At 39.1% G+C, this 22,243-nt stretch overlaps 1 protein-coding gene and 1 pseudogene across 1 annotated transcript in view; both read right to left on the bottom strand.

Moving 5' to 3' along the window:
- Positions 1 to 16,957, bottom strand: part of LOC149991331 (acetyl-CoA acetyltransferase, cytosolic-like) — an 80,593-nt gene extending 63,636 nt beyond the window's left edge. Inside the window, exon 1 of the mRNA XM_090264095.1 lies at positions 16,860 to 16,957. Within this exon, the coding sequence (XP_090120221.1) occupies positions 16,860 to 16,957 (98 nt within the window). The remainder of the gene's footprint in view (positions 1 to 16,859) is intronic.
- Positions 16,958 to 20,421: 3,464 nt separating this feature from the next.
- On the bottom strand, positions 20,422 to 21,031 carry LOC149991330 (uncharacterized protein C1orf50 pseudogene; annotated as a pseudogene).
- Between the last annotated feature and the right edge of the window lie 1,212 nt (positions 21,032 to 22,243).

The raw sequence follows: 22,243 nt of genomic DNA, 5'->3' as shown, positions 1-22,243 counted from the left end.
TTCATCAAATATGCAGACACCAGTACAAGGCTGCAGAGATCATTAAAAATTCAAGGAGGACTTCTGGCCAAGATGGAGGTGTAGACAAACACGCTGCGTCTCCCTCCACAACTAAGAAGGAATACAACTACCTCAAAACTAGAAAGAACCAGCAGTTCCAGAAAATCACTGCATGGAAGTCCAGCAAACAAAGATATAAAGAAGAAACACTCATCCAGACAGGTAGGAGGAGTGGAGCAGGGGTAGAGAGGACGCGGTGTGGTGGAGGCAGCAGTGGCGGCGGAAGTGACAGGCCAGCAGAAAGCACAGTCATACATTTTAAGAAGTCAGGAGGGACACCTGGGGAGCATTTCCAGCTCCTCACAGGACCTTGCAGCTCACGGTCCCAGCACTAGGGAAAATCAAGCCCCATTGTTTCTGACTGTGCAGACCAGTGGGAGTTGGAGTGGAGGAAGAAACTGCCAGTCTCTCAGCAGAGTCTGCTTGTTTAAAGGGCCTCCACAGTCCTAGAATGTCCACAGACCAACCCACTCTGGGAACAATGGCCAGGACAGCAGCTAGAGGGACGTCAGTTCGGTGCAGAAGTGGGAGAAGTGCCTGGAAAAGGGGCGAGTGCTGAGCAAGTGGCATTGTCCCCTCTCGGGCCCCTCCCCCACATGCAGCTCCACAGCATGGTGAAACAGGTCACCCTGTACTGATGAATCCCTAAGGCTCCACAAAGCTATCATTTGGAATGGAAGGGCAGATGAAGGGCTTCCCAGACAAGGTGAAGCTAAAGGAGTTCCTCATCACCAAGCCATTATTATATGAAATGTCAAAGGGACTTACTTAAGAAAAAGAATATTAAATGTATGAACACTAAAATGACAACAAACTCACAACTATCAACAACTGAAATTAAAAAATAAAAACAAAATCCAACTAAGCAAACCAGAATAGGAACAGAATCATAGGTATGGGGGTCATTTGGAGGGTTATCAGATGGGAGCAGGGAGGGAGGGAAATGGGGAAATTGTGCAAGGATTAAGAAGCATAATCGGTTGGTACAAAATAGACAGGGGGCAGTTAAGAGTAATATAGGAAAGGGTGAAGCCAAAGAACTATATTCACAACCCATGGACATGAACTAAGGGGGGTGGGATTGCTGGAGGGAAGGGAGTATTGGGCAGAGGGGACCAAAGGGGAACAATATTGGAACTACTGTAACACATAATCAATAAAATATTTTTTTAAGAATTTTAAAAAATAATTAAAAGAAAAAAGTCAGGGAAATATTACTCCATCAGAGGAATACAGTGAACCACACCAGAAACAGGCCCCCCCAAAATAGAGATCATGGAATTGGCTGACAAATAAATCAATATAACTGGTCTAAACAGGTGCAGAGAGCCAAGAGAACACAGGTAAACTATTTAACAATATCAGGAAAACAATACAAGTACATAAAAGAGGTTGAAAACATTAAAACAAAGCAAAACAAAATAATGAAACTGAAGAACACAATGACTGAAGAAATCAGTAAAGAGCTTCAAAAACAGACTTAACCAAGCAAAAAAAAAAAAAAAAAAAAGAATAAGTGAATACATGATAGATCAACTGAAGTTATCCAATCGGAGCAGTGAAGAAAGAAGAGAATGAATAGGAGTTACAAAATGCTGCAGTACTTACAGGACACCATTAAGAGAAACAATGTACACATAACTGAAGTCCAAACAACACAGATGGAGAAAGGGTATATAAAGAAATAATGGTTGAGAATTTCCCAAGCCTGGAGAGAGATTTGGTCATCCAAGTTCATAAAACTAATAGGTCAACTCTAATTTTCAACCCAAAATTATCTTCTCCAAGATACATTATAATAAAACTTTCTAAAATGAAAAACAAAAACAGAGTTTCAAAATAAGCAAGAGGAAAAAATTTCTCATAAAGAAGCAAGACACAAACATCTTTCATACACAGGAACCCCATGACATTATGGTAAGTTAATGGTATTTGGAGAATTTAACAGAGCCCCTGAATTACCATAGGAAAAAAAAATAATATCCTCATTGGATTCTCAATGTTCCAGAGTTACTAAGTTTGTAATGCTAAAATTCAGTAAGGTTTTGACCACCATTTGAGCAACATCTGCATTAGCCAGTGGGAATGCTTCTGCCCATCTAGACATTATACATACCATTACTAAAGAGTATGTCTTCCTTTCTGGTGATGGAATCTCTATAAAGTCCATTTACCACCAAGTTTCAGATGTTTTCCTTAATGGACTTCCTTAATGTGACTTAGGTGTTCCCTGTAATTTTTTTTTTCTGACAGACAGCACACCTTGAGTCATTTTCTGAATTATTTGATCCTTATTATAAGTATCTTAAGATTTCAAAGTTTACAGTGCATTTCTTTTCTTTGAATGAGTTTGTTGGTGTCCTTTAAAAGTTACCCAAGCACACAACAACTAGTATCTAGAAATAATCACATCTATAAGTTCCCATATTTCTTTAGCCATCTTCTTAAGCCTCCAGAAATCTTTTTTTTTTTTTAATTTGGGGGGAGTTGCATATCTCTGAAACTGAATAGAACTTCCTGGAAAGAAGTGATGGGTCTTCAGCATGGGTGAAACTACAGACTATTAAGCTAAGTGAAATAAGTCATACAGAGAAATACACATACCATATGATTTCACTTACAATATGTGGACTATAAACAAAAATGAACAAAAGCCAACAAAATAGAAACAGACTCACGGATGGAGAAAAAAGACTGATGGTTGCAAGAGGGGAGGGCTGTTGGAGGGCTGAGTGAAATAGGTGAAAAGATTGAGAACTGCAGCTTGGTAGTTACAGAATAGTCACCAATGTAAAGTACATCATAGGGAATATAATCATTAATATTGTAAAAATTATGTATGGTATCAGGCAGGTACTTGAAATACCAGGGGAAATCACTTTTAAAGTATATGATTGTCTAACCACTATACTGTGCACCTGAAACTAATACAAAAGAATATTGAATGTCAACTGCAAATAAAAAATAAAATGTAAAAAAGAAAAAAGTAATGGGGCTTTAATTTTCCCATTTCAAAACTTAACAGTCATTTTTATGGCTTGGTCTGCAAATTAACTTTCTTTAAATATTTCATATTGTTGTATAGTGTGAACTTGAGAACAAAGTGCAGAAATCTGTTGAAAAAGAAGCAATAACTAATAAATCAGTAGTTTTCTATGTCACATTTTAATTACAGTTGACATTTAAAATCTCTCTTTTTCTAATTTAGCACATTTACCATCAGATTGATGGCTAAACAGCTCGGGTAACAGCTATGAATTAGATTCTTTTGGCTGCTTTTATGTTTCAGAGAGTATAAGTCCCTAAAACTCCAAGAGGATTAACTGCTACATAAAATACTTTTATATTTTCCTATATGTTTCTCACTGATAGGTTCATAAGTGAATAATAAGTCAGAATTGTGAAGAGGAGTATTAGATAAATCAGATTAAGGTCAAACATCTTCTATGACTATGAAGCAGTCATGTTCAGCTGTTTGGTCAAGATCTGGTAACAGAGTAACTGGGTTTAAAAGGTTACACCCTTAGAACAGTATTCCGTCGGCAGCCGTCCGTCTCGAGAGACGATGGTGTAGCTTCTTAAGAGTCTATCTGCACCACCGAGAATGGCTGTGCAGTCCGACTCGGGAGCGACACGGTATCTGTCTCCTCCCGTGTTAAATCGACATCTTGCGATGACGCTGGAGTGTCCTCTCCAGTGGAGCTGAAGCTACAGAGCCTGGGCAGGATGATATGGAGGGTCTGCTGTTGCCCATGCAGCAGACACCCCCTCTCTTCGCAGCTGAAGGGTCCAAGGGAAAGACGGAGTCAATACAGCTTGGCTTCAGGTGCGCCGCAGGAGTTGCCGGTGTTGACTACAACGTCAAACCGCCTTAGGGACTCCGGCTCCGGATTTTCTGTCGGGGTTTACTCCCTTAGCCTTTCCCCTGAAGAGGTATGCCGCAAGGCAGCGGAGGTTTTTTGGAGTCAGAGTTTTCCTTCTCTGCACAGAACAGTATTAGTACTAGATATAATGGCTTAGTTGTGATGAACTCCTTTAGATTTATCTTGTCTGGAAAGCCCTTCATCTGCCCTTCCATTCCAAATGATAGCTTTGCTGTATAGAGTAATCTTGGTTGTACACTGACAAGAGTGTGTCTTCTGAATTTGTAAAATAACAGTAATAGTATGAGGTACCTGTAGGTAAGTGAAATATCCCAGAATCAAAGCCTGAAACTTTTCAGTCAAAAGAGTGGCTGCTGCTATGGCTCATGAACATCCTAGCATCCCCTGAACAACAGAGTCTCATAACACTGAAAAGTAAGCCCTATACTAGGGCCTACTTTTTTAGTAAGCACACTAGCAGCTCCCTTATATTCATGACAGAGAAAATGAAATGCTTTATCAAAGTTGGCCTGATACGAATAGGGGGAAAACAATAGTTACCTTAAGGGTTTAAAAGGCTTCTTAAGCTTCTTCTAAAAATGTTAAAGAGATTTTATTTATTTATTTTTAGAGAGAGGGGAAAGGAAGGAGAAAAAGGGGGAGAGACACATCAACCTGTTGTCTCTTCTTTAGGAATCAAGAATCCCAACCAAGATGGAACCTGCAACCCAGGCATGTGCCCTGACCCTGAATCAAACTGGCAACCTTTTGCTTTGCAGGATGATAACCAACAAACTGAGCCACATGGCTCAGGACTTGTTCAGGTATTTTTGAACACAGAACAGATTAATGTGACATTTCAGTGAAATACTTGACTTTTTCAGAAAATGCAGAGATCCATTGCCTGTAGTACACAACAAATACCCACTATTGGCAGAGTTGTTTTCTTGTAGCATGTTGCTTCATTTGTAAAACAGGCTAATTTTGGACATAGGCCTTCCTAGATTGGAAGTATTTTTCATCCATATGACCAATATTCTAATTGTTTACCTTCAGTTTGGCAATATTGCATTTTATCTAGGAAGGCCTATGTCATTTGGACACTAAATTTTTTAGTAATGCTAAAATCTTTTCTTTATATTCATGTAAGCTGTTAACAGCTATCAAAAATCACCATATATTGGATTAAGATAGACACTAAGTTGGGGAAAATACTATAAGTTCTCTTGTAAATACCTGCAGGATATAGTAGTATATTTGAATCCATGAAGAATCCATTACCACAAATATTGAAAGCCTCCTGTGGTGAATTCAAAGAAGAACTTTGATTTCTTGGTTAAAGGTATGGAAAAGAAAGCTGATTATAATTATATTACAGGAAAATATTTACCTTTTACAGGTACATATGTTAAAATTGTAGCAAAATTTGTGTCAGAGGCATCACAAACTTTCTTATTTTTCTTAGGTCTTGAATAAATCTATAAACGGATTGACCTTCCTCTGTCAAATTTTCCTTCTCTTACAGGTAATACAGAAACATTAAAAGACAAATCTCAAAAAAAAAAAAAAAAAAGACAAATCTCCCTTAATTATTATGCCTTGTTTCCCTAGTTCTCTCAATACAGGCTCTAGTCCTTGTATCTGAGCTAGATAGAGGAATATTGTTTTACACAAGGCTATGATTTTGCACACATAGCCATATTGTTTTCTTTGTTTTAAGCTATAACAATGGGATCAAATACTTATTAAACTTACATTATTTGTTCCTAAAATCCATAAGGATGATATTTTTCCTGTAATTCTGATTGATTTTCTAGCACATGGTGAGACTGCCACTTTCCCTGGCCTCTTTTGTTTCAGAAGGTACTTGTTTACCAACTTAGATGCTTTGCCTCCCAGGAGCAGTACAAACCCTCCATCTGGAATACAATATCTGGTAGCCCTTAGTTTACAGAGCAGATCTTTTCTGAACAGGTTAACAGGAGCATTAGAAAACAGGAGAAAGGCATTCTGCTCAACCAGAAGGCTTAGAAAGTTCTCTGGAGATATTCACCACTTGCATGTTCTTCTGAGTTGGTCATGAGAAAGATCAGTAGAAATTTGAGAATATATGGGTCTAGTATGCACAAGCAAAGGGCAGGGGAAAATAAGACAAGGAAAAGAAAAAACACATAAAGCTCTTCCATCCTTGGCTTCTAGGTTCCCCAATTATGTAAATTTCAATCATTAGTTTGCACTATTTGCTAATGATTGCCTGGGTAGAGCTTAAGCATTAGATTTCATTCCCTGCATCTACCTCAACTTTTGCTCGCATTCCTTTATCCAACATCTGACTTTTTACAATAGTGATATATTGACTTTATATTAGGAGGTTCCCTCTTATTTGTTGGCGGCCTCAGAAAGAGTGTGTTTCCTTTTCTAGAAAGCTAACACTGCAGTCTTAATTTTATTTTTCTCCCTCTCTCTCTCTCTTTTGTTTTTTTAATTTCGCCACATTGTCCCAAAACTGTTCCCTGCAGGCAATACCTGAGAAACTGCGTCCTTGCCTGGGGATAACTTACCTGTTTATAGAATTCTAGGTTTAAAATTATTTTATTTAGGAACTTTGAAAAGATTGCCAGTGAAGCTAGCCAGTATTGCTTAGAATCTTGATGGCATTCTCATTCCTGTAAATTAAAAATATAAAGCAAATGTACATTCACATGTCTTTTAGATGTACGTGCAAAGGTCTTTACCTTGAACAGTGATTTGCTGATGATATTTTTCTGTTGTCTTCCTTGCCTAAACAAAACTCTTAATGTAACAATTTTATAGTTTTTATTTATTTGAATGGAGTAATAACTTATAGCAATGGTGAAATAATCTAAGTAAAAATTATTTTATATTTTGATGACTTTTTTTAGTATTTTAGTAACACTGTCACTATTTGCAGATAATATGATATTATATATAGAAAACCTTAAAGATTTCATGAAAAAAATACTATTGGGCACTGGCTTGTGTGGCTTAGTGGATTGAGCACCGGCCTGTGAACCAAAGGAATGCTGGTTCAATTCCCAATCAGGGCATTTGCCTGGGTTGTGGGCCAGGTCTTCACTTAGGGTCATGCAAGAGGCAACCACACCTTGTTTTTCTCCTTCTCTTTCTCCCTCCCTCCCCGTCTCTCTAAAACTAAATAAATAAACTTAAAAAAATAGTATTGGAACCAATGAACAAATTCAGCAAAGTTCAAGTATACAAAATTAAGTATATAAAAATTCTTTTGTGTTTTCATTCACTAATAACAACATCTCAGAAAGAAGAAGTTTCTAAAAATCACATTTATAATTACATCAAAAGGAATAAAATACCTAGGAATAAATTTAACCATGAAAGTGAAAGACCTGTACACTGAAAACAATAAGACAATAATGAAAGAAATTGAAGAAGACACACATAAATGGAAAGCTATTTTGTGTTCATGGATGTCAAAATTAATACTGTTAAAATGTTAACAGAAACTACCAAAAGAAATCTATAGAATCACTGCAGTTCCTATCAATTTTCAATGGCATTTTTCACAGAACTAGAAAAAAATATTCTCAAGTTGGTATGGAACCACAGAAGAGCCTGAATAGCCAAAGCAATCTTCAAAAAGAGAGACAACACTGAAGCTATCACACACTCCCTGATCTCAAACTTGATTACAAAGCTACAGTAATCAAAACAATATGGTATTGGCATAAAATAGACACATAGATCAATGGAATGAGCCCAGAAATAAACTCACACATATATGGTCAATTAACTTACGACAAAGGAGTCAAGAATATACAATGGGGAAAGAGAAGTCTCTTCAATAAATGGTTTGGGAAAAACTGGATGACTATCTTACACCACACAAAAATTTACTCAAAGAGGACTACAGACTTAAATGTAAGATTAAAATCCATTGAATTCCTATGAGTAAACATTGGTGGTAAACTTCTTGACATTGGTCTTGGTGATGATTTTTTGTATTTGACACCAAAAGCAAAGGCAACAAAAGTAAATTAAATAAGTGGGACTACATGAAACTAAAAAGCTTCTGCACAACAAAGAAAACCATTAAAAAATAAAAGGCAACCTATGAGATGTTTGCAAATCATATGTCTGATAAGGGGTTCGTCGTCGGCAGCCGTCCGTCTCGAGAGACAATGGTGTAGCTTCTTAAGAGTCTATCTGCACCGCCGAGAATGGCTGTGCAGTCCGACTCGGGAGTGACACGGTATCTGTCTCCTCCCGTGTTGAATCGACATCTTGCGATGACGCTGGAGTGTCCTCTCCAGTGAAGCTGAAGCTACAGAGCCTGGGCAGGGTGATATGGAGGGTCTGCTGTTGCCCATGCAGCAGACACCCCCTCTCTTCGCAGCTGAAGGGTCCAAGGGAAAGACGGAGTCAATACAGCTTGGCTTCAGGTGCGCCGCAGGAGTTGCCGGTGTTGACTACAACGTCAAACCGCCTTAGGGACTCCGGCTCCGGATTTTCTGTCGGGGTTTACTCCCTTAGCCTTTCCCCTGAAGAGGTATGCCGCAAGGCAGCGGAGGTTTTTTGGAGTCAGAGTTTTCCTTCTCTGATGTGCCCTGACTGGAAGATCGAACCAGCGACACTTAGCTCGCAGGCCGACGCTCAATCCACTGAGCCAAACCAGCCAGGGAGATAAGGGGTTAATATATAAAAATTCATAGAACTAAATAGCAAACCCCCCCCAAAAAAAATTCTGTTAAAAACAGGCAGAGGATGTAATAGAGATTTTCCCAAGGAAGACATGCAGCTACACAATAGGTTTATGGGAAAGGTGCTCAATATCACTAATTATCAGAGAAATGCAAATAAAAAACCCAACAAGATATTACCTTTCACATTTTAGAATGTCAATTATTAAAAAGACAAAAAATAACAAGCATTGGCAATAATGTGGAGAAAAAGTGACTCTTGTGCACTGTTGGTGGGAATGTAAATTAGTCAGCCACTATGGAAAAAAATATAGAGGTTCCTAAAAAATGTAATAATAGTAATATTGGCATTATGGTGGCATGAGTATTTTCCTTTTCATATCCCATTTGATTTAGAACTAATCAGACATCCATAACCAAACAAAAAAGCCTCTGAACAGGACACCAGAAATATCCATTCATCTGTGCATCTGAAAGTGGATTGATTAAATCTCAAAGAAGACTATAAAACTAAGGGAGTCATAGTGGTAGCAGCAGCGGTGGTGGTAGTAGTGACATTTCTAACAGATGAGGTAGAAAATGAAAATGTTCATAGGAAATCTGCCCTGATGTTTGGGCTTTGGCTTGAGGGACCCATTGCTCTCTTTGATGAGGGACCTTCAGGAATGGGGTGAGGGAAAGAAAAGGAAAGGGAGACAAAGAGAACTAATGAAACTTGAGTCCTGCTGTATGCCCAGGATTTTAGCAAAAGGTCTGCCTACAGACCTCTGGGACACCCCCACTTGAGGATTACCCTACCATGCATTGAGCACACTCACAGCCACAGGTGTTATACCCACATTTCCCCCCACTATGCTACTAGCTTAAAAAAATAGTAGTTGTTTTATAGCACAGGCTACCAAATTTAACAGCCATGCTCCTCTGGTAGAAATAAAAACCTTGTGCTATAGTGCCACCTTCTGAAAAACAAAGTAAAGGTTTCCAATGGCCAACTTGTAGAACTGTTAGAAGAAATGTAAACAAACACTTTCTTAAATAATATTGTATGTCAACTCCAATGTAAAAAATGAGTTTTAAAAATAAATAAGAAAAAGCACAATATTATACAGTATTTTTTAAATATGTTATTTATTTATTTTTAGAGAGAGGGGATGGGAGGGAGAAAGAGAAGGGAAGAAACATCAATGTGTGGTTGCCTCTCTTGCATCCCCAGCCAAGGACCTGGCCTGCAACCCAAGCACATGTCCTGACCAGGAATTGAACTGGTGATCCTTTGATTTGTAGACTGGCACTCAATCTACTGAGCCACACCAGCCAAAGCCCAATATTTGTTTTATATGTGGCAATTGCAATAACATATCAAAAAACACAAGGTCATCTCTTCTAAAACAACCTTACAATACGGAATATGCATAGAGGAATACAATTGTTTTAAACTACAAAAAAGTGAGAGGTGTTCATTACATCAAATGCAACAACAGAAGTACATCTCATGAGACACTATGAAAAATTATTGTAATATAGTATCATCAAATAATGACAATTCTTGAGCAACCAAGCATGAAAACACAAAATATTGCTAACTAATTGTTAAAGAACTCAAAATATCATGGCTATTCTGAAAAAAATTCAGCGAGCTGAAAGTTCAGAAAAGCAATTAAATGAACTCAGGAATAAAATTAATGAACAGAAGAAGTACTTTATGAAAGTAATTGAAGTTATAAAAAAGAACCAAAAAGTTCTGGCCTGAAAAAATCAATAAATAAGATAAAGAATGCATTAGACGGCATTGGAAATAGAGCAGATCAGATGCAAGATAGACAAAGCAGACTGAAAAGTAAGAATTTGGAAGTGCTTCATGTGGAAGAAGAGAGAGAAGAAGGATTTGACAAAAGTGAAGAAACCCTGAAAGAGTTGTCAGATTCCATTTTAAAAAACAACATGAGACCTGGCTGACATGGCTTAGTGGATTAAGCACTGGCCTTTGAATTGAAAGGCCAGTGGTTTAATTCCCAGTCAGGGTGCATGGTCCCCAGCTGGGGACATGTGAGAGGCAACTGATCAATGTATCTCTTGCATGTTTCTCTCCCTTTTTTTCTCACTCCCTTCCCCCTCTCTTAAAGTAAATAAATAAAATGAAAAACAACAACATGAGAATAATGCCTATACCAGGAGAAGAGAGGTATAAGATAAAGAGAGTTTACTTAAAGAAATAATAACTAAAAACTCTCAAAATCTGCATTAAAAACTGGACAAATAAGTCCACAAAACTCAGAATATTTTATTATCCCAATGCAATAAAAACTTCTCCGAGACACATTAGAAAGAAACTGAAAAATCAATAATAAACTAAGAATATTAGAGGCAGCCAGGGAAAAATTAACCTACAAAGGGACCCCCATTAGGTTATAAACAGATTTCTCATCAGAAACTCTATAGACCACAAAAGAGTGAAGTGATGTATTTAATGTGTTGAGAGATAAAAATTGCTAGCCAAGAATACTCTATCCAGCAAAGTTATCCTTCATATATGAAGGAGAAATAAAGGCTTTCTCAGACAAACAGAAGCTGTGATGGTTCACTATCATTAGATCGAACTTGCAAGATATATTCAAGGAAGTCTTTAAAACTGAAACAAAAAGGTGTTAATTAGTGAAATATTTTGTAAAATAAAAGCACACAAAACTCTGATAAAAGCGATAAATAGAAAAGTGTAACTATTTTAGAATAGTGTATTAAACATCTAATTATACCATCAAATGTGAAGTAAAAGAGCATTAAAAATAACTATAGCTAGTATAATTTGTTCAGCATACAAAGGTAATTTATGACATCAAAAATATGAAAGAGGGAATAAGATGGTGGAAGCTTTATAGAAAAATAAAGATAAGTTTGTATCAGAAGAAAAATGGACCATTTCATCTGTGAGATATTCTATGTAAGTCTCATGTTAACCAGAAATCTAAAATTGATAATGATAAAACAAAAATGTGGGTGGGGGGGACGAAGAGACCAAACTCCAGGAGGCGAGAGGAAGATTCTGAACTCACCTACTTTCATTAGCACACCAAACCTACAAGTATATATGGAATGACTTCATTAGAAAAAAAGCTGAACACCTTCATATCAACAAAGAAGAAAAGAGCCACATTGAGCTGGGTAGGAGGGTCTAAACTGTGGTATTGCCATACACCCCACCTCTGGTGTGGCGATGCACAAGTGGGAGAGAACTCACGAAACTGGAACTTTTCCCTGAAGAAGGAGGGTTCATACTCTACATCAGGCACTCCAACTTTTTCTTTTTTTTTGGTCTTGGACTCTTAATTATTTTTATTTTTTTAATTTTATATTTTTTAAATATGCTTTATTGATTATGCTGTTACAGTTGTCCCAATTCCTTTTCCCTTTGTTCCCCTCCACCCAGTGACATCCCTCCCTCCAGTTGTCCACCCTCCCTTAGTCCAAGCCCATTGGTTGTGCATATAGTTCCTCTTAACATCTTCCTATCTACTCCACTTCCTCCTGCTATGCCTCCTAATTCCTGCACCATCTCCCTCCCTTTCCCCCTTCCCCCTCCCTGCTGATCTACCCCCGTAATGTTCCCCATACCTATAATTCTTTTCACACTCTCATTGCCTACTTAGTTTGCCTTTGTTTCAGTTCCCTAGCTTCTGTTGTTGGTTGCTGTGATACAGCTTTCATTTTAATGTTCATAGTTTTGATCCTTTCTCCTAAATAAGTCCCTTTAACATCTCATATAACAGTGGTTTGGATCTGATGGACTCCTTCAGTTTTACTTTGTCCTGGAAGCACTTTCTCTGCCCTTCTATTCTGAATGACAGCTTTGCTGGATAGAGTATTCGTGGTTGTAGGTTTTTGCTTTTCATTACTTTGAATATTTCTTGCCAGTCCCTTCTTGCCTGCAGAGTTTCTTTGGAGAAGTCAGCTGATAGTCTTATTGGGGTGCCTTTGTATATAATTCTCTTCTTCTCTCTTGCTGCTTTTAAGATTCTCTCTTTAGCCTTAATTTTTGACATTTTGATTATAATGTGTCTTGGTGTGGTTCTCCCTGAGTCCAGTTGTTTTGGAACTCTCTGTGCTTCCTGGATCTGTAAGTCTATTTCCTCCCCCAAGTTAGGGATGTTCTGCTTCATTATCTTTTCATATAACTTTTCCATTTCTAGTTCTTCTTCACCTTCTGGCAGCCCTATGATTTGGATGTTGGCCCGCTAATAGTTGTCCGATAAGTTTCTGAGCCTGTCCTCATTTTCCTCACTTTTCGTTTCCTCTTTCTGCACTGGTTGACTGTCCCTTCCCTATGTTCCAAGTTGTTGATTTGATCCCTGGTTTTCTTGCCCTCACCACTAGTTTTGTATGTGTTTTTGTTCATTTCAGCAGGACTAGCCTTCATTCCTTCCCTGTCTTGTTTAAGATCTGCTGTTAGGTCTATAAGTGCTTTTATAAGCAAAGCTCTGAACTGTGCCTCAGAAAGATTTCCTATCTGCTGCTTTGTTAGATTAGAAAATTGCTGTCTGGTCAGCTGCCACACTGGGATCTCTATCATGATCTGTGCCATCTTGACCATTTTGTGTTTACCTTTGCTTCCTGGGCAGGGCTGTCACACCTCCTATGCTATAGAGGGCAGAGCCCCATGCACTTGTCACAGCTGGGCGACCAGTCTCACCATGCTGTGGCATTTTCTGCGGGGGTGGGGGTCCAAGATGGTTTCCTGTTGTTCACTCTTTGCTGAGAGACCAGGAGCCTCCTTCTCCATCCCCACCCCCTCTGAGCTTCACAGTCCAAGGCAATGGAGGTTTGCCTTCCCCAGCTTTGGAATCACAAGCTGAAGGGTCTGGTCTGCAGCCAGGGGTGCTCCCCAGGCGCTTCTCGCATCCCCTTAAATATGGGTGTCTGTGCTTACCACTGTCCTGCCTCCATCCCTGCTGCTGCTGTGGATAGCACAGCTTGAACTCTTCTCCCAGGCCTCACCCCTCCTACCTGTTCAGACGAGCACCACTTCTTTATAACTTCATATGTTGGGCTTCCATGTATTTTCTGGAACTTCTGGTTATTTCTAGTTTTGTGGTAGTTGTATTCCTTCTTAGTTGTGGAGGGAAACAGAACATGTCAGTCTAGGCCTCCATCTTGGCCAGATGTCTCCTATGTTTGTTTGCTTCCGTGTCCCAGGCAGAGCTGTCCCTCCTACTCCATTGTAAGGGGTGGAGCCTTAGGTATCCATCAGTAACGGGTGACCTACTTCACCACGTTGTGGCACTGTATACGGAGGAGGGGTCTGAGAAGGAAAAATGCCACTTTCCCAGCACTCGCCCCTCTTTTAGGCACCTCTCCCACTTCTGCACAGGACTGACGTCCCTCTAACTGCTGCCCTGGTCATCGTTTCCAGAGTAGATGGGTCTGCGGATGTTCTAGGTCCGTGGGGGCCCTTTAAAAAAGCAGACTCTGCTGAGAGACCGACAGTTTCTGCCTTCATCCCAACCCCCACTGGTTTGCACAGTCAAAAGCAATGAGGTTTGATTTTCTCTGATACTGGGACAGTGAGCTTCGCAGTCTGGTGAGGAGCCGGGAACGCTCCCCAGGTGTCCCTCCTGCTCTTTTAAAACATGTAACTGTGCTTTCTGCTGACCTGCTGCTGTTGCCGCTGCTGCCAACACCACACTGAGTCCTTTCCACCACAGCTTTGCCCTCCTACCTGTCTGGATGAGTATTTCTTCTTTATATCTTTGTTTGCTGGACTTCCATGTAGTTTGATTTTCTGGAACTTCTGGTTGTTTCCAGTTTTGAAGTAGTTGTATTCCTTCTTAGTTGTGTAGGGAGATGCAGCATGTCTGTCTATGCCTCCATCTTGGCCGGATGTCCCTCTATTCTGTTCTTATTCTCTTTCTCTTTTTCTCTTGTATGCTGATGACTTTCTATTGTATTGTCTTGGATTCCTTTTACTTTGTTTCTTGTATATCTCTTATAGATTTTTGGTTTGTGATTACCATGTGCTTTATATACCAAACTATATTTATAGCAGTTTATTTTAAGTTGATGGTTGCTTAAATTCAAACGTATTTTAAATAACTACAATTTTTGTCACTCCCTCCACATTAATGTTATTGTCATTACGTTTTACTTCTTTTGTGTGTATCTCTTAATTGTTGTAATTACATGTGATCTTTCTACTTTTGTCTTTTAACTTTTGCATTAGCTTTATAGTTGGTTGATCCACTGTGTTTACTAAATGTTTGCCTTTGTCAGTGATAATTTTTTCTTTTCTATATCTCCTTATTCATATTTTTGATCTTTTCTTTTTTATCTATAGAAGTCTCTAACATTTCTTATAATACTGACTTAGTGGTGATGAACTTCTTTTGCATTTTTATTTTTCTTTTTTGATATGGGAAACTATTTTTCCTCCTTCAGTTCTAAATTACACTCTTGCTAGGTAAAGTGATCCAAATTGCATATTTTTGCTCTTCATTACTTTGAATACTTTATGACATTCCCTCTGGCATGCAAAATTTCTGTTGAAAAATAAGCTGATTGTCTTATGAGAGCTTCCTTGTACATAAGTAAATGTTTTCTCTTGCTACTTTTAAGATTCTGTCTTTGTCTTTACTTTTCGGCATTTTAATTATGCTGCATCTTGATATGGGCCTCTTTTTTTGTTTTTGCTTATTTTCGCTTTTATTTATTTATTTTTTGTTTCTTTTTTATTTTTATTTTTTTATTATTGATTATGCTGTTACAGTTGTCCCAATTTCTTTCCCTTCTGCTTCCCCCCTCCCTCCAGTTGTCCCCCCACCTTAGTCCATGCCCATTGGTTGTGCATATAGTTCTTCTCAACATCTTCCTGTCTATTCCACTCCCTCCTACTATGCCTCTTAATTCCTGCATCATCTCCCTCCCTTTCCCTTCCCCCTCCCTGTTGACCTCTCGCTAATATGTTCCCTGTATCTATAATTCTTTTTCCCCTCTCGCTGCCTTAGTTTGCCTTTGTTTCGATTCCCTAGCTTTTGTTGTTGGTTGTTGTGATATGGTTTTCATTTTAATGTTCATAGTTTTGATCCTCCTTCTTCTAAACAAGTCCCTTTAAAATCTCGTATAACAGTGGTTTGGATCTAACAAAGTCCTTCAGTTTTACTTTGTCCTGGAAACACTTTCTCTGCCCTTCTATCCTGAATGACAGCTTCACTTAATAGAATAATCGTGGCTGTACGTTTTTGCTTTTCATTACTTTGAATATTTCTTGCCAGTCCCTTCTTGCCTGTAAAGTCTCCTTTGAGAAATCAGCTGATAGTCTAATTGAGACCCCTTTGTACAGAATACTTCTCTTCTCTCTTGCCGCTTTTAAGATTCTCTCTTTATCTTTAATTTTTGACATTTTGATGATAATGTGTCATGTGTCTTGGTGTGGTCCTCCCTGGGTCCAGCCTACCTGGAACTCTCTGTGCTTCCTGGACCTGTAAGTTCATTTCCTTTCCCAAGTTAGGGAAGTTCTGCTTCATTATTTTTTCACATAATTTTCAATTTCTAGTTCTTCTTCTTCACCCTCTGGCAATCCGATAATTCGAATGTTCGGTCGCTTATAGCTGTCCCAGAGGTTTCTGAGCCTCTCATCATATTTCTCACTTTTTGTTTCCTTTTTATGCACTGGTTGATTGTTTGTTCCCTCCGTATGTTCCGATTTGTTAATTTGATTCATGGTTTTCTCTTCCTCACCACTTGTCTTGTATGTATTTTTGTTCATTTCAGCAGGACTAACCTTCATTCCTTCCCTGTTTTGATTCAGCCCTGCTGTTGGGTCTGTAAGCTGTCTGATAACTATAGCTCTGAACTGAGCCTTGGAAAGATTCACTATTTGTTCATCGGTCAAGGTTTTTATTTGTTTTTTCATTAGCTGAGTGATTGGTATTTCAATCATTAATTCTGCCATTCTGACCGTTTTGTTTATCTTTCCTTCTTGTACAGGGCGCTGTCACACCTCCTACGCTATATAGAGTGGAGCCCCGTGTGCTTGTCACAACCTGGCGATCTTTCTCACCACACTGTGGCACTTTGCATGGGGGTGCAGGTCTAAGATGGATTCCTGCTGTTACTCTCCGCTGAGGAACAGGGCCATGTCCCAATAGGGTCTGCCTTCCCAGGCATTGGAATCGCGAGCCAACGGATCTGGTCTGCAACCGGGGCTGGCTCCTAGGTGCTTCTCTCCTCCTCACAAATACAGGTGTCTGCTTACTGGGTCCCGCTGTTTGCTGCTGCAACTGCCGCCTCCAGCACAGTTCGATCTTTCTCAGCCGCGGACTCGCACTTCCTATCCGTCCAGACGAGCACCATACGTTGGACTTCCATGTAGCTTTATTTTCAGGAACTTCTTATTATTTTTAGTTTTACAGTAGTTGTAATCCTTTTTAGTTGTAGAGGGAGACAGAGCGTCTCAGTCTATGCCTCCATCTTGGCCAGAAGTTGATGTGGGCCTCTTTAATTTCATCTTGTTTGGGACTCTACACTTCCTGAAGCTGTATGTCTATTTCCTTCACCAGGTTAGGGAAGTTTTCAGTCATTTTTAATGCAAATAAGTCTTCAATCCCTTTCTCCCTCACTAATCTTATGGTACCACTATAATGTAAATGTTGGTAAGCTTGATGTTGTCCCAGAAGTCCTTTAAGCTATTCATATTTTTTAAAATTATTTTTTCACTTTGCTGCTCTGATTGGAAGTTTTCTGCTCTTTTGTTTTACAGATTGCTAATTCAATCCTCTGTTCTATCTAATCATGCTGTTGATTCCCTCAAATGTATTAATTTTAACAATGTATATGCTTCATTTTTGGCTGTAACTTTTTTATGATTTCTATCTCTTCGTTGAAGTTCTCACTGAGTTCATCTATTTTCCCCTAAATTCATTGAGTATCCTTTTAACCAGTGTTTTGAACTCTTTATCTAGGAGATGGTTTGTCTCCTTTTTGTTTAGTTCTTTTTCTGGAATTTTTCCTGTCCTTTCATTGGGACATGTTTCTTTGTGTCTCATTTTGGCCTATTGTGTTTGTTTCTCTCTATTAAGTAGGTCTACTATATCTCTCAGTCTTTGCAGAATGGCCTTGTGTACTAGGTGTCCTGTGGGTTCCAGTGTCACAGTCTCTCATATCATCTGATCTGGATGCTATATGAGTGTCCCTTGTGGGTAATTTTGTGTGCCTTATCTTGCAGTTGAGTCTTGAATACTTTTGGCACATCAGTAGTTGAGATTGAACTTCATGCTGACTGACTGTGAGGGCTTCCTGTGACTAAAGCATACAAGCTAAAGTGTAGGGGCTGACTCCATTGGACAGGATTAGCTTTAGTGGGGTCTGGTGCCAGCTGAGTCTTCCATTCTGGTGTGTCATTTGTACAGCTGGTTGTGTGGTGCTTTGGTGTGATCTGAAACCATCTGCCTAGTGTTGGTTTTGGACCTTCTTGGGAGGGGCTCTGGTGCATATCAAGGTCAGCTGCTGTTTGTTCCAAGCTTTAGGCCACCTGGTAGGACCTAGAAAGTTATATGCAATTGGTTGACATTTGTGTTGGGTTTGGAGGTCCTTTGAAGAGTTGATGCTGAAAACCAAAGGTGGCTGCCACTAGTGCCAGGCTAGGTACATTTTGGTGGGTACTACAATGTGAGCTAAGGTAACTACCACTTGTGCCAGGTTTGGGGCCACTTAGTTGAAGCTACATTCCAAGCCAACACTGGCCACAGTTTATGACAGGCATGGGACTACCTGATGGTAGTTACAATGCAAATTGATACTAGTTACCACTTGTGCAGGGATTAGAACCACTTAGCAAGGGGTTCAGGGCACGCTGAAGCCAACACTGCTTATTTGGTGCTTGTGGACCTTTGAGAGAGTTTAGGAAAGTCCACAGCCTGAGCTGAAGAAAAGCCCATGGAAGCAGCTCAGGCCAGGTGAAAAAGATGGGTGGTTCAAGGAATCACCAGAGTGGGGAGAACAATGTTAACCAGATAAATGAAGAGTTCAGGTTTGACTTTCACCTGTACCTGCTGGTTGGGTGGGGAATGGCTCAACAGGGAACAATGATGTCTGTCAATGCTACTGTCCTTGGAGAGTGCTGCCTTGGTCCCCTGCCTCTACTGCCCTGACCCTGAAGCTGGTCAATTTGCTTCCTTCCCATATGTCCCTGGCACTTTTCTAGCTGTCAGTCCTGCTCTGGGGCCCAGAGCAAGTGAATCCATGTGTGGGCCCCTCAAGTGGAATGTGTGGGACTCCAGAAGCTCTCCATCTCACTCAGATGCAATCCTTGTTGGTTTTTGTAGCCAGATGTTATGGGAATTATACTTCTCAACACTGGTGCCCTGGGCTGGAGAGCCAGATGTGGGTCTGGGATCACTCAGAAGGGACCTCCACAGAATATATATCCTTCCTGATTCTTAATCACCACTCCATGGCTGTGGCACCTGCCCATTTTATATTCCCACCCCTCCAACAGTTCTCATCATGCCTTCTTTATATCTTAGTTATAGGACTTCTGTTCATTTAGTCTTAAGGTGATTCTCAATGCTGGCTTTTCTATTACTTAGCTATAATTTTTATGTTGTCATGAGCAGAGATGAGCACATTATTTACCTATTCTGCCATCTGTTTTGGGGGGAGGTGTAGTATTTTACCAAAAGGATACCACAAGGGACATGAATCCCCAGAAATGAATTTGGGCAACATGGTTTCAAGTACACATCTCTTCTTTTACAGCATGTTGTGATAGATTATATGGCACTCACAGAAATACTGCCATGCTGAATATACTATAAATTAAATTAATTACACTGAATAAATAGGAAGTGAGGTTGTTCCACAACAGTCCAGTCAGGTTCAGAACTAGATGAGTAACTCAACCAAAAGCCTGTTAGGTTCTTGAATAATTCAAGTCAAAATGAGATTTAATCTAAGTTAACATAATCAAAAGGTTGGCTGTTTTTTGTTTGCTTGTTTGTTTGTTTTTGTTTCTCACCCACTGCCCTATTCTCTCTTCCATAATATTTTGAAGTTGGCATTTAAATGGATTTGTTTTGTTGCAGATGGCTGAACTCTGAATCTCCTCCTCAGTGAGGTTATAGAGTTGATTCATATAATGGTTAGTGGCAGCCTCCAACATCTCTTCCAAGTCTAAAATTCTGTGAGTATAGAGGATGATCCTCCCCAAACCTGGCCATTGCTGCTGTCTCATGTTCTCCTGTCATTTAGCTGTGCAGAAAGAGCAGAAGGAGCCTGCTAAACCTCACCAATAGTGTATAAATACTAGAATCACATGGTCTTTAGGGCAGCCAAGCCAAGTTGTTTACTATCCTCCATTACCCAAAATTCCTGTTCCCACATGAATTTAAATGTGAAGTTGTACCAACTGTTAAATAAGCTAAACCCAATCATAAAGGCTAATTGCAAAAAGGCAAAAAACTATAACAGGAGGACTATTCCTTCTTTTTTGTAAAAAGAAACTTCTTTCTCTAATGCTCTGATTTATGAGAACAGATGGAGACAAAGGAGAAGGAAAGTACACTGGCCAGTATGCTGAAACTGACTGGTTGGTTATCTATGACCCAGAGAGGATTAAAAGAAAGTAAGACTTATGTGATTCAGTACCATCCTAACTAAAATAATAATGACAGCATTAAAATCACACAGGGTCTCCTTCCAAGAAGTTCATGATTCACCTACACATCCTCAATTGTCATGCCATCTCCCATCAAGGCAGAGAATGAAGACAAAAGGGAGGTCACATGTCCTTGCCATAAGAACTGTGTCAGAGTCCACTATCAGCAAGTTAGTCCCTGGAAGTTGGGTTCAGGGATTGGGGACAGGGCCACTGGCTGTATTAACAACTTGTCCACTGTGCTGATTTTAGCATGTTGCTTCTCAATGTCCTCATACAGAATCCAGGATATTATGCTGTAGCTTGTAGACACCAAGGAAGTCATGTGGACAACTTCTCACACATTTCTTTGGAGAAATAATGGAAAAATACTACTGACAACTCTCTCATTTATAAAGGTAGTAAGTGTTGCCAGAATTTTTTTTTTACTATATTACAAGCTACATGGTGCAAGTCAACATCTCTGTGAGCATCTTCTAATACTTTCCTGGCTTATTCTTGCAACTGTTGGATTTACTCAGCTATCACTGTCAGCTTGTTGGTGGTATTAGCTTGTACAATTTCATCAGCTTTCAGCACTTATTCTGTGAGTACCACAAGGTCTAAGAGGTCCCCAGCCCAGTGGGTGTGGTAGGGGATCACTAGAGCCAGGCCACAGGGGTCTGAGTGAGCTCCATATGGTCTCTTCCCTGATCTGTTGCTGACTGAACTTGGGTCTCAGGGACTCCTTCAGTCTCCCTGGGCTTTGTAGCATCTCCATGAAAGTACCTCATCTTCCCCATCACCAGGATTACTCTGCCATTTTGACTGAAAGTCTCATGATTTTTCTTTTATTTTGTTCATGTGGTGTATCAAATCAATTTACAGATGTAATACACCACTTGTATCACTGTAATGAATCCCATTTTATTGTGATGTTTGGTAGATTACTATGTTGTGTTATTTGTTTTGATAGTATTTTGTTTAGGAGTTTTGCATCTATGTTCATCAAAGATATTGGCTTGTGATGTTTTTCTTTGTTGTTGTTGTTGTTGTTATGCCCTTGTGTGGTTTGGGTACTAGGGTGATGTTGGCCTCGTAAAATGAGTTAGTGAGTATTTTCCCCTCTTCAATTTTCTGGACAAGGTTGAGAAAGGTAGGTATTAAATCTTTTTTGCATGTTTGGCAGAATTCACCAGTGAGGTTATCTTATCCTGGGCTTTTGTTTTGGGGGAGGTTTTTTATTACTGTTTCAATTTCTTTACTAGTTATTGGTCTATTTACATTTTCCAAATCTTCATGATTCAGTCTAGGAAGGTTGTTTGCTTGCAAGAATTTTTCCATTGCTTCTAGGTTACCCAATTTGGTGGTGTATAGCTTTTATAGTATTCTTGTATAACACATTGTATTTCTGTGTTGTCCTTTATTAACTTCTCTTTCATTATTGGTTTTATTTATTTGAATCTTCTCTATTTTTTTCTTTAGTGGGTCTAGCTAAAGGCTTGTCAATTTTATCTTTCAATGATCTTGCTTTTTGTTTTATTAATTTTTTCTATGTCTTTCTGTTCTCTATTTCATTTATTTCCACTCTGATTTTTATTATTTCCCTTTTTGTACTGACCTTGGGCTTCATTTTTCTTTTTTCTCTTTTCTTGATACTATAAAAGTTATTTATTCACTATACACAGAACATGCCCCCTATAAAATGTACATGTTAATAACTAAAAAGTGTAACAGTGAACATTTTCTCAATTACAGAACATACTAAAGCAGTTGGGATAACAGCTCTGTCTGCCTCAAAATAATCTATTATAGCACCCAGTGTTCTTCATATCTAATGCAAAATGAATTACTTTGGGGGATTGTTTCCTAATGTGTTTGAGGAGACAGAGTTAACAATTTAATGTAATTATAATATATTACAGTCACTGCACAATAAATCAGCTTATTACAGATTAAACATCATTTTTTCATTATTTGTGTAAATGGGATGAAAACAAAAATAA

This window comes from Furipterus horrens, unplaced genomic scaffold (assembly GCF_987537825.1).
Source record: "Furipterus horrens unplaced genomic scaffold, mFurHor1.1.pri manual_scaffold_17, whole genome shotgun sequence".
NCBI lineage: Eukaryota > Metazoa > Chordata > Mammalia > Chiroptera > Furipteridae > Furipterus > Furipterus horrens.
This window is presented reverse-complemented; position numbering and strand designations above follow the sequence as displayed.